The sequence below is a fragment of the Thalia democratica genome, chromosome 2 (genome assembly GCF_965202585.1).
Source record: "Thalia democratica chromosome 2, ktThaDemo2.hap1.1, whole genome shotgun sequence".
NCBI classification, from domain to species: Eukaryota; Metazoa; Chordata; class Thaliacea; order Salpida; family Salpidae; genus Thalia; species Thalia democratica.
In genome coordinates this window covers 48,255,818-48,268,312 of record NC_139166.1, presented here as the reverse complement: position 1 = coordinate 48,268,312, position 12,495 = coordinate 48,255,818, and the positions used below count along the sequence as shown (strand labels likewise).

The following is a 12,495-nucleotide window of genomic DNA, read 5'->3' as shown; positions in this document are numbered from 1 at the left end:
AATAATTTTAAAGCAGCTAAAACATTATCATTAACCATCATCTTATTTTAGACATATCTATACAGTGTAAACGTATCAAAAACAAATTGTTTATAAACTTTAATATAAAAGATAAATTGCCGGTTATTTGAGCATTAAAGTTTACTTTGTCCTAAAGTCTAATACTATTAAGTCTGTAAGAGTAAGTAAAGAGTAAATATTTGACTACCTAATGTAATATGCTAATATATATTCATACAAAGAATATAAAACATATAAAGTAGGTTAAATTTTATATATTTTTTTAAGCAACTAAAGAATGTTTTAGAGTAGTAAAATAAGTTACAAAAACCTAACCTGACTCATTTTTTTTTCATAGCTATAAGACTATATGAATTAATTTTACTAATAAAACGTTATATTAGAAAGCAAAAAAGTGCACTGGGAGGTCACTAGCACCATCTAGCATTTATGGTTTTACCGCTAAATAAGTCACAGTGAAAAAATAAATTATATTTATCAATAAATAGCGTACTTATACAAATATAGAAACTAAAAAACAAAGTTTTACCAAGTTTCATATTAATTAAATGTTTAAATTTTAAAAAGTTAAGCATAAAAAATGTTTTAAGCGCGTATTGTGGGTTAAACATATGTATGTACAACTTAAATTAATTAAATTGTTTTAATTACAACTATTAAAGTATATAGAAAATATACATGCAAATTAAACTAATAGTGACGTGAACTTTTTTTTGGTAGGTTAATTATAAATATTTTTTACAACTATATATCTTATAAAAGTAAAAAAGTAAGTGTTACAGAGAGTTTAAAAACACTTTAGGTATGATGTAGTTGTAAAACTATCGTTTTTTAAATCATTAAAAACTAATTTTCGGGATGAAACTTTACATAAAAACTATACAAATGCTCTACTTTAGTACTAGTTGTACCTAGATGCATCAAAAAGTTTATGGGGCGCATTTGGTATTGAGCTTGTTTATCGTATAAAGAGACCTTCTTTTTAACTTTTAGAATACTACTTATACATATCGGGAGTAAAACTTAACAAATTTCTATATTTTATTTTAAGCTGGTTATTTTTATTTTTCTTAATGTTATCTACCTTTTAATTAGTTATCATAAGTAGTTTTCGTGCATCGTAGCCTATACTTTTAAGCTTTACTATCAATTTTTATTATTACCTATAAAATTTCATTACGGTTTATTTTGGTTGTATGTTTAAAAAAATTTGGTTGGAATTTATCCCTCTGCTTCGCTATTAAATACAGTTTTAAGATTAAAATTATTATTAAATACGTAGAGTCATTAATATTTTTTTTGTTATGTTATTATAATTTCATTAATTAATTTTGTACAATTTGTTATTGTATAACTACTAAAACAACACTTTTTAAGTAAAACATCTTTGTAATGACATAAAATAAACTTATTGTTTAATATAAGTATTTATTACTTGCTATTGATACCTCTTAGAATGATAGACATTAAAAAAATACTTTAAAATATCTAGATAGTTTTATTTTATACAAACATGAATAGATTTATTTCATTTAATCCTTAATTTATTAAGAGTAATCTTCCCAATTTTTAGATGTTTACCGGGTTTTTAACCGACGTAAAATATAAGAATATTAGCATTACAAAGTAAATATACTTGAATTTAAAGCTCTTCTAAATATTTTATGAATGTTATAGTAAGTTGTAAAAAGAGCTATGTTATACTATGTTAAATTTGTGTTACTATGCAAAATTACTATGGTTTTGCATTTTCTGAAGTTTAACATAAGAAAAATACATGTTCACAAACAAGCAAAATAGATTAAGGCAAAAAACTATACTAAAGTAGACAATAGTCAAAACTGTGATTTCTATATCAGTAATGACTACTAGATTTAGAGAGAACTAGATCCAAGCCGTGTTTTATAGACAAATACTTTTCAATTTGAAGCCTCACGACTTTTAAGCTCTAGTTTTTTAAATTTGAAAAAACGGAAAAAGTAATTAAAACTCTTTTTTTTTTCCTTTTTATTAATTTTTGTAAGTAAGTAGTTAAAGCAACATTTTTTGATAGAAAAATTAATAAAAGTTCCTTTATTTATTCTTGTTATATTGAAATTAAAAAGTAAATTAATTTTTCAAAGTTTAGTTTGCGTAACTTAAATTCATCCGTTTCTACTATAACCAAAGTCATTTTAAATACATTTTTTAAGCATTAAAAACCGTTTTGTGTTATGTCTAAAATATTCAAAAGAATCGTAACCTTGAGTTGGAACATTCAAGAAGTAACAACCGATCGAAAGAAGTTGAAATGGAAATAAAAAGAATGAGAAAAGAAAACGAACGTTTTTCGAGGCAAGTCGAGGTAAGTTATCATTGATTAATTTTTGTTATGAAAAAAAATACCAGTAAAATGTTTTTTTAATTAAATTTATTTTTAATTTATTTTAACTTTCAGCCTAAAATTACTAACTATATTCATTTACACTATTGTTGCATACTTAAAAAGTAAAATTAAATTGCAACATGCAAAAGTATGTTGAAATCTCGAATTACACTAAGAAAACAAGTTAAACTAAAATCATTATTTAAAAAAGTCACTTTTGCTCATGTTTAAAAATCATTCAAACTAAATAAATCTTTGATTTTTTAAATACTAAAACTTTTTTTTTACCGTATATAACTAATTTTTATATTTTTTATGTTTTTAAATATATTGTTAACCTCAATGGTTTAATCATTCCACTTCGATCAAACCTTTATGTTAACTTAAACTTGTCTCACGGCATACGAAATTCCAGGTTTAGGCTCTGTTGGACTTTCACCGATGTTTTCTTTGATCGTATTTTTAGCTTTAACATAAAAACACATTCAATATTTTTGGTTTTATAAAGCACAAATATTTTATTTTATTTTTGTTTTAAAAAATGCAATTATTTTTTCAGTTAGATTCTACAGCACATTGAATTTTTAAAGCTTATTGTTTTCTTCTTAAAATTATACTTAAAAGATATTATTTGATGAAGCTGTACAAATAATTTTGAATAGTTTACCTTTCGTTAAGCTTGACTTTTTTTTTCTCTCTAAAATTTACTATAAACGGTTTAGATATTTGTTTGTAAAGTTTTCTCCACTAGGTAGATCATTACACTACTTTCTAATATTTTTTAAGTAGCAAAGGTTTATGTTTACATTAAGCTTATACAGCTTATAAACAATTAAATAAGTACAATATTTAAACTTGTAGATATGCAATAGTATTACGATTCTTAGTCATAAAAACATTAATTTAAATTTTTATTTAACATACATCTTACACAATTGTTCATAGTTTTTTTATGAACACTAAAAAGATAATGGAGTTTTTTTTTAATTAAGACTAACAAAAAACTACTTAATGCTTTAATTTAACTCATAAAAGTTTTTCAAAAAAAATTTTAACGATAACTTACCAAGTATTAGTCTAGTGCTATATTTAGTTTTTAAAAATAAATTACAAATTTTATAACCTAAGGAAAGTCACAATTTAATTTTAAAGCTATTTACTTTTAATACATTAAATTTATCGTTAAAATCTTTTAAACTGCAATTAAAAACAATAGTTATATTTTTAATTTATTGTCTTTATTTTATGATACTCAATATACTACCATTATTTAGTTGCTATTAAAGACAGCTATTAAAAATCCTCATAACAAAAAACGCAAGGTGTTGTAAACAATATCAAAAGTAGTTTTGACTACAAATCAATAAGTATGTTTGTATTGATTAAAAACAAAGTTCGAAAATTAGGTTTTAGTTTTACGATTGATAGTTTTTCAAACAAGTTTTTTTACAACAAAAAACACTATAGTTATTTTAAGGACTATCAATTTGATTTTTTATCTTTTCTCAATGTTACACCGGATCAACACAAATATTTTTTTGTGATACCTACGCCTTATTCTACCACTATGACCTTTTTACTACAGTGTTTTACAAAAGGAAAGTTGTTTTAGTTTCATTGTATCTATCTATTTTTATCACTAACAATTTTACAATTTTACTTTTGCAGCATAATTTGTCACAATTGGCATTTTTACGTATTGTTAACTACATTTTAAGCATATTTGTGTTTTTTGTAATACTCAAAAAATTCAAATTCAAAGTTCAAAAATACACTAGGTTGTTATTAAATTGTGTTCTTTCACGTATAGTCACTATAAAGACTCTATAGAACATTTAAATTGCTATGTACGTCAGCTTTTTCTTATTATAACAACCTTTTGATTTTAAAACGTTTATGTTCAACTTGTTTTTATATAGGTTTTCGTCTTTTTTGAAAGTAAATTATGTATGAAAGTTAAATTTACAAACTGACGTCAAAGAGCTTTAAAGAATACTTTTAAAAACATACTATATAAAACTCATTAAAGTCACTTTTGATGTTTTTGTTTTGTAGTTTTTATTGTCAAAATTGTGTTTAGGTAAACTGTTTAGCTATTTGTATTACGATTACGCAATGTGAAAACGAGGCTTGAGAATAGCAGGCTTGCAAGTTTGGTTTTTACGTCATACTGATCAATCTTTAAATATACATGTTTTAAATTGTTAATAGTTATAATTTAAGATCATTAAACCAACAAACAAATATTAAAATAAATGATTTAATAGATATATAAATTTAAAATATCATAGTCATACAAGTTGTTAAGTACTTCTTCTAATAGTTGTAACAATATAATTAGTTTTGAATAGTTGTGTATAACTAAAGTTATGACTAATTAAACAAAGCTATGTACTAATAAAATATTTTACTTATAATAGTTTTATAAGTTTTTAAAATGCATGATTAGAATCACTGTTTAAAAATTTAGATAGTTCATAATAAAAATTTTTTAGATAATTTTTTTTTCAGGCACAAGTGGTCGATCTTGAAAACCAGGTAGCAGCTAGCGACCTAAAGTACGCTGAAGTTAAAAAGCGAAACTCGAAACTTGAACAGGAGTTAAATCAATCAAAAGTGAATATTTATTTATTTTTTCTAAAGCTGTTTTAAATTTTTAATTGCTATATTAGAAAACAGTAGAAGCTACAACTTTGGCTTTGATAAAAGAAAAAGAAAATACAACTCATTTACAAATTGTTCTTGATTACATTGTAAATAAGGTTTTTAGATGTTGTAATGCGCTTGTAAATATTTGTTGTTTTTTTTCATTTGAATGTTGTAAAAATATCGATAGCTTATGAACTTTCTTAAAGTTAAAATATTTTTTCTAATAATTATTAGTTTTTTCGTCTTTAGATTTTTTAAAAGAAGTAATGAAGTTTAACTTAGTTTTGTTGTTTTAATTCTCATTTAATGAATATTTGTTCTAGTTTCAAACATTTTGAATGAAAATGTTTATTATTTGGTATTTTCAAAAACCTATAGGATCTAGTATAGAACAATTACCTAGTGTTTTAAAACTACACCTATAATAGTAATCTGTTAATGCTTTAATTTTAATTAGTGAAGATTCAAACATTTACAACAAATATTTAGAAATAAAGCAAACTGTTATTACAGTAAAATATTATTACTACCTGTTTTAAAGTTTGATCGCTCTTCTACTCAAAAACTGGCTGATGAAAAGACCGACGAAAGAATTAACCATCTCGAATCACTTCAAAGAGAAGCTCAAAAACAAATAGAAACACTTAAAAAGGAGATAGACAAAAAATCAAAGCATCTCAGAGACATGGAGCGTTCCAATAACAAATTGCAGACAGAGGTATTATTAAACAAAACTGACTTGTTTTTAGTCCTATTTTAATTAAAAAAAAAAATCCAAGTTACGAAAAATGGACATCGAGCTTGAAGAAGAGTTAAAAGAAAGGGAGAACATGACTGCTTTAAAAGATCAATTAATGGTTGACATCAAAAAAATGCAGTCGAAAATCACATTGCTCATAAACGACAAGCAAAAGTTGTCACTTCAAGCTTCAGTACTTAAGGTTTTAAAATACTTAAAATATTTTTTTTTAATTTTAAAAAAGCTTTTCACACTTTTTTGACAATCTGTAACAGTCATTCATTCTTTTTAAACTACACCAATTTTGCTTAAAAAGCTTTAAGCATGTTTTGATATTTTATTATAAATTAAAAAAAAATAGAAGACTGTTTAAAGCTAAGTTAAAATTAAAATTGCGTGAGAATTTCTATGAATCATATACTATATGGGGTGTGTTTAAATGTAACGAAACCGTTTTGATTAATTTTATGCATGATAAATGTCTTGAAATACTCATTATTTGTGATTAAATTTTCTTCTATTTCTTAAACAATTTACTAAATGGATGTATAAAGTTTGCTTAGATATGACAAGTTGAATCTTTTGCCATAACAAAGTTTATAGTATTCATTTTAAAATGCTGTTGCAGAGATGTTTAACAAAAAGTATCTTAAAAGTACTAAATGAAATATTTAATTTATACCAAAACATACAATCATAAAACAAATTTCATAGTTTTCAACCTGTATATATATTTTTGAACATTGACAATAAACATTTAGGATGAGCTAAAAAATTCCGAAAATGACTTAAATGAGCAAATTACGAAAGTTGATGAAATAAAAAATGATAACTTCAATTTACTAAAAAAGTTGAGAAATTCAGAAAAATGTTTGTCTGAACTGAAAGTTGAGAAAAATAAAATGAAAAAACTCGTAAGAAATTAATTAAACCGAATTCTTTTAAACTGTTTTAAAAGCTTTCTTGTTTAAAAAAAAATTCTAGCTTTTTGGACTGAATTCTTAATGATAACTATAATAACTATAAAAATATCAACTGTATGTTAGATATTTTAGCTGTGTTTTCAACTTTTTATTTATTTTCTTTTTTTGAGATAAGTTTTGTATTCTTTAAATAATAGTATTCACAAATTTAATTTTACTATTTCGAAAAATAGTTTAACGTAGATAAATAGTTGTTAAAAATAAAACCAAAATTAAGAAATAAATTTGAAACTTTTACTTTGTTATAAAGTTTAATCGATACTAAAGTTAAAACAAAAGCTTAATTTAACTATAAAACAATTTAAATATTATTATTTTGTTTAGCTTGAAAAAGAAAAACAAATAGTAGACGAAGAAAACGAAGAAGTTGACAAACTTTTAGAAAAATTAAAACTAAAAAACCAAGAGCTTCAGGACAACAAAGACTACTTAAAAAATAAAGTTTCTATTTTAAAACAGTTGTAAATGTAATATAAAATATAAGAATCCTAAGAGCGTTTAAAAAATAATTCCAAAGTTTCTTAAAGATATACAGTTTCGATTATTTTTTTTGTTTGTGAGGTAGCTTAGTTTTAGTTTCTAATTAATCAATAATAGAAGCTCTAAATTCTTAAACGAACTTTTTCAAAATTTTCTTTTTTGTTTTGTTTTGAAGTTATATCGTTTCCATAGAAGTTTCAACATTCTCAAAAGTATTTTTAAAGTTAGCTAAAAATATTCTTTTTGATTGCTGTAACAACACCCAAATATTTAGGGTGCACGACAATTAAAATTCTGACATTTCAAATTCTACTAATTCTGAGTTATTGAGAATTATCTCTTTAAATCGTTTTTACCATCATAAACTTTTTTATAATATCTACCGATTATTTATTTAACTTTTGTATTAAAAGCTACTTTTTGAATTATGCCCTGCCAAACTTAATATAAAAGTTTATTTTTTCGTTTTATATTCTCATGTAATCAAATAATGACGCATTTTTTACACACTTCAGTTGCTCAAACCAACTAGAACTTTCAGATACGTAAATAAAAATTGCTTAAATTCCGCCGCCAATACAAACAATTTTGTTTTACTATTCAAACAGCGTCCATACGCTAACAGAACTTTTCACTTTACGTTAACTAAAACAATATTTACAAGTTGCGTGACTCCGAGGAAAGTTTGAAAAGAACAAAAGAGGAAAACGTGAGACTTGACAAGGAAAATAAAAAGTACGAGAATGAGCTCGTTGATAAGTTGGAAGAAAACAAGGAAGCTCAAAACAAAATGCACGACCTTGAAAAATGGGTAAAAATTTACTTTTATGTTTAACTTATTAATTCAGTTGTTCAGCTTATACCGTTTCAAAAACCATCATAAGAAACACGGATCATGCTTATTTTTTTAGTAATAATCTTCTAATTATAAAATATAGCTGTTTTTATGTTATTTTATAATTAACTGTGAAACTTTAGAGAATTTAAAATTATTTAAAGTTACATTTTTTATAAAAGTTTAAAAATATATAATCAAAATTAAAAGTAACTAAATATAAATTTTATTTTAGAATTAATTGTTACGAACATTCAAACAAAAAAACAGTTTAACATTATTTTTAAATTTAAACATTTAAAAATAATGGTTTCTAATAGAAACTATTTTAAGTGTTTAATTTTATCTTAAACTTTTTATATTAGTAACGTGTTATTATGGTAATGCATTTATACTACAACAGATAAAAATTTATATTTTTTAATTTAAAAAATATATAGGTATAATAATTTCTACAAGCTTGACGATTTTAGATTCGTCAAAAAAATAAAAGTGGATTTTTTTAGTATTTAATTTATTTTTAATAGTTTTGATGCTAAAAAACAAATTTGACTTATGGCTTACATAAAATGTGTTAAAATTGGACCGTGATTTTTAAATCAACAAAGTATAACAAAAATAAAGATTTTCTTTTATACTTTTAAACCAGACTGATTTGTTTAAAACTTCATTATGTTATGGACTGTGTTTGGTTAAGAACGTTTAATAGCTAATCTAAAGTATTGTTTCTTTTCATTAAACTTTAAAGAAACATTATGCAAGACTTATTTATTAAAGTCAAATATTTAGTTAACTCGGGACTACAAAAGAATTTAATTTGTTTTTTGTAACTAAAAAATTGGTAATGTCCGGTCTACTGTGTAAATAGAGGTCAAAGTTTCGTTTACACACATTCAGTAATTTTAACTTAGATCTAACATCATATGTTTACTTTTTGCAGGCGTTTAAAGGCGACGTATACCGTTTCTCAAAAGTAACGGTGACCGGCTAATTGCATCATACTTAAGTGTTAAAATATTTTCACATAAGTAAAGTTCTTTAAGTATAGGTTAAAGTCTGTAACCATTAATGACGATAACTTTATATTGTTTATTTTTTACAATACTCCATTGACCTGTATGTTTGTAAAAAGCTTAAATGTTTACTTGATTAGCTTTGATACAAAACACTACGGCTTTTTTTAACAAAATTCTTGATAAAACTTTGTAAGTCTTTTATAATTTTACATACAGTTTACGCAAGCAAAACTGACTAGAGTTTATTTACAAATTTATATGATGACTAAAAAAGTTTTTTAAACGTTTTACAAATAATTCAATTATGTATGGTTTTAATTTAATACACGTAAACTGTTAAGCTGCATATTTTCGAAAACTAATTTCTTCTTTATCTATATTTTTAGTTAAAATACTTTTTTCTATTGATTTTTCAAAGAAATTTCTAATAAATCTTAAGCTTTTGAACTAAATTTTAATAAATAAAACTAGATCAACTAGAAATTTTGTGTAAAACTGTTTATAAATTCTAAACAAAATAATAAGTGAATCTGTATACTATACCTTTCAATTTTCATAGTGTCAGTAGAATTTAAAGATAATTTTTTTATACTATTAGTCAAATATATTGTTTTGGGATTGAAAAGGGTTTTAAAAAAAATAACTTTTTTAAAAGCTAACAAAAAAATAATTCAATTTAATAAAATTATATATTAAACTGTTGTATAATAAGTTATCAATAAAAACTTAAATGAAAAAAAAAATATTGATGTGCAGCTGTTTAAATTTAAATTATTTAGTTATTTTTGGCTATAAAGTTTTCAATTAAAGCTATACAATTGTACTGTTAGTAAGAATGAAATTTTAAAGAACCTTCGTGCAAACATTTTATTGTGATATGTAAGACATTACTAATCTATTTCAAACTATGACGTTTTTTCTACTACTATTTTTTCAGTCAAAATATTTGAAGTATAGCTTTGTACCTATAAATATATTTAAGAGCTATCCTTAATCTACCTTTTATTTTTAAGTTCCTTTTGTTTGACATCTTATAAACTTTTCTTTTCTGGTAATTATAATTGTAAATCTTATTAGTTTTAATCATTTTAAAATTTTAACTAATTATATTACATTAATCTTGTGGTATTATTTATTGCTTTATGAAAAATGAGTTGTTTAAAAGCGTGAATTATTTTTTTGTCACAGTTAACAGAGTTGGAAGCAGAACAAATGTCATGTGAAAATATTAGACACGAAATGTCAATGCTCTGTGACGAAAAAGACAGAAAAATTGAAACTTTACAGTTTGAAGCTGAAAAGTTTAAAATTCAGGTTAGTATTCGTTTTAACAAAACCTAAGGTCTAACTAAAGCTGTACCATTTTCAACCTTTATCTCAAGCAGTTATATTAAGTATTGTTCAAAAAAACTTAATTAAAGTCATAACAAACTACAATAAGATTCTTGCTTTTAAACATTGTTTTCTTTTTTAGTATAGTAATAAATAATCAATTCGAATAAGACTCTTTTTTGATTAATTCTAACCAGCAAAAAAATAACTAGCGACTCCGTCTCATTACTTTTAATGGACTTCCGACCCTTGGTTTAATACAAGAATTATTTTATAATTAAAGATAATTAACAGCAATTCAATTAATTTAAACTCGAAATTTGGACTCAGATACATTATAAAATATACACTAAAATATGTTTTTACATATCAGTTTTTAACATAAAAGTTCATCAAACTAATATAAGCTTACTGATTTTAAAGTACATAAATGAATGTTTATCGGAACAACCTATATAACGGTTTTCTCAAAAATCTATTCAAAGTTGTTAGTTTTAAGTGTAGTAAATACTTATGATTAGCTTAAAGTAGTTTTTATTATCTGAGTATATAAAGTTTAAAAGTTTAGAAAGGTGTACTTTGACCTAAAATAGTTAAACTTTGAAGTAAACAGATAAAAATTTTAATAATGTAGTTGCGCAACTTAAGTTAGTTCAGTTTAAAAGAATTTATAGTTTGTTTGTCTTGACCAGTGACAAAGCTAAAAAAATCTTTCATTACACAACTGTAACAAAAAATTTTTATTATTGAAACTAAATGTGAATTTCGTCAAAAAATTACCAAGCATGTTTAAATGAATAAAACTTCTAGCTAGTATATTTTTTTTGTCTATCTAATAAAAAATGGAAAAAAATTAACTATAAATAGTAGTTTAAATCTTTATGTTTTTTTTTGAGAAACTAATTTATTTCAAATAATAGAACAAAAAAGATATTGGGAAACTGCGCTTAAACGCAAACGAAATCAGAAACGAAAGAGACGAAGCGCTTGAAAAGATAGAAATGCTCGAAAATAAATATGTGAGTTCATTAAACACCTTAAACATATACTTTCTTTATAACTAAGTTAATTAAAATAGCAAATTTTAAGCTCTAATAAAATGTAGCTCGAGATGACGTCGGGTTTTGAGCAAAAATATTTATTTGTTCACCATTATTTAAACGGTGACGTCATGCAGCATAACAACGACGACGATAGAGTAGATCTTCAGAAACTTCTAGAAGAAAAATCGAGAGAAGTTGAAGATTCGTACAAGCGGATCAACAAAATGCGGGAAGAGGTATTAAAGACGGAGCTATGAATCTGTGCAACATATATTTTTTTAATTAATTGTTTTTTGTGGACTTTTTGGTACTTGCAGGTTTTGTAGCTTTTATTATAGCTAGTAGTACAAATATTAAGCGGGTGGTAGCAATTTATAAAAAAATTATTCTTAGAAGTAGCAGTTTTTTTATTTTAGCTAGATTTTAAAATATCGAATAATTCTTATTTTAAAATATCCGGCAAAATTTAGTTTTTTGACTGTATTGAAAATTTTTCAATCGAATTCAAAACAGTTAATGTAATTTATTATAACTTTTACGAAATTTTTAGTACTTTATGGCATGTTTTTGACACAAATTAATTTCATAGTTAAACCTTTAAAGTAACAAAAACACTTTTAAAATTTAGTTTTAAATGTAAAAATGAATACTTAACAGATTTTAAACTTTCTTAGTTTAAATAACTAATTTTGCATGCTTGCTATTGAAAATTCTCCTTATAGCAGTTTTAATTTTATAATTTTCTGTGAAGTCAAAGAATAAAACACTTAAGGTTTTTGTTTTCAATTTATAAGCGACTAATTTTTACATATTGCCTTACATTATAATATATACTTAACAACTGTTTTTATTGTGCAAGATCGCAATAACTTTATACTGGTCTTGTTTGAGGTTGACCGTCAAATCACTTACTTTTCTGCTATTAATATCTATGACTTTTTTATTTCCTAATCCGTATCGGCCGCAATTAATAGGCCTGTGACATAATAGCTCAGTTTAACTTCCGATGTTTGCTCTGACGCAATACTGATC

General features: G+C 23.9%; 1 protein-coding gene across 5 annotated transcripts in view; it reads left to right on the top strand.

Annotated features, from left to right (window-relative positions):
* The window catches only part of LOC145830140 (uncharacterized), a 46,084-nt gene that overhangs the window by 18,793 nt on the left and 14,796 nt on the right, over nt 1-12,495 (top strand). For 3 of the 5 annotated variants that reach the window (XM_082938028.1, XM_082938029.1, XM_082938027.1), the window contains exons 19-28: nt 2,255-2,365; nt 4,898-5,002; nt 5,577-5,753; nt 5,815-5,976; nt 6,536-6,688; nt 7,082-7,198; nt 7,902-8,048; nt 10,277-10,402; nt 11,341-11,439; nt 11,598-11,699. In XM_082938028.1, coding sequence (XP_082794154.1) covers nt 2,255-2,365; nt 4,898-5,002; nt 5,577-5,753; nt 5,815-5,976; nt 6,536-6,688; nt 7,082-7,198; nt 7,902-8,048; nt 10,277-10,402; nt 11,341-11,439; nt 11,598-11,699 — 1,299 coding nt within the window. The remainder of the gene's footprint in view (nt 1-2,254; nt 2,366-4,897; nt 5,003-5,576; nt 5,754-5,814; nt 5,977-6,535; nt 6,689-7,081; nt 7,199-7,901; nt 8,049-10,276; nt 10,403-11,340; nt 11,440-11,597; nt 11,700-12,495) is intronic. The other 2 variants (XM_082938031.1, XM_082938032.1) reach the window with 2 other exon arrangements.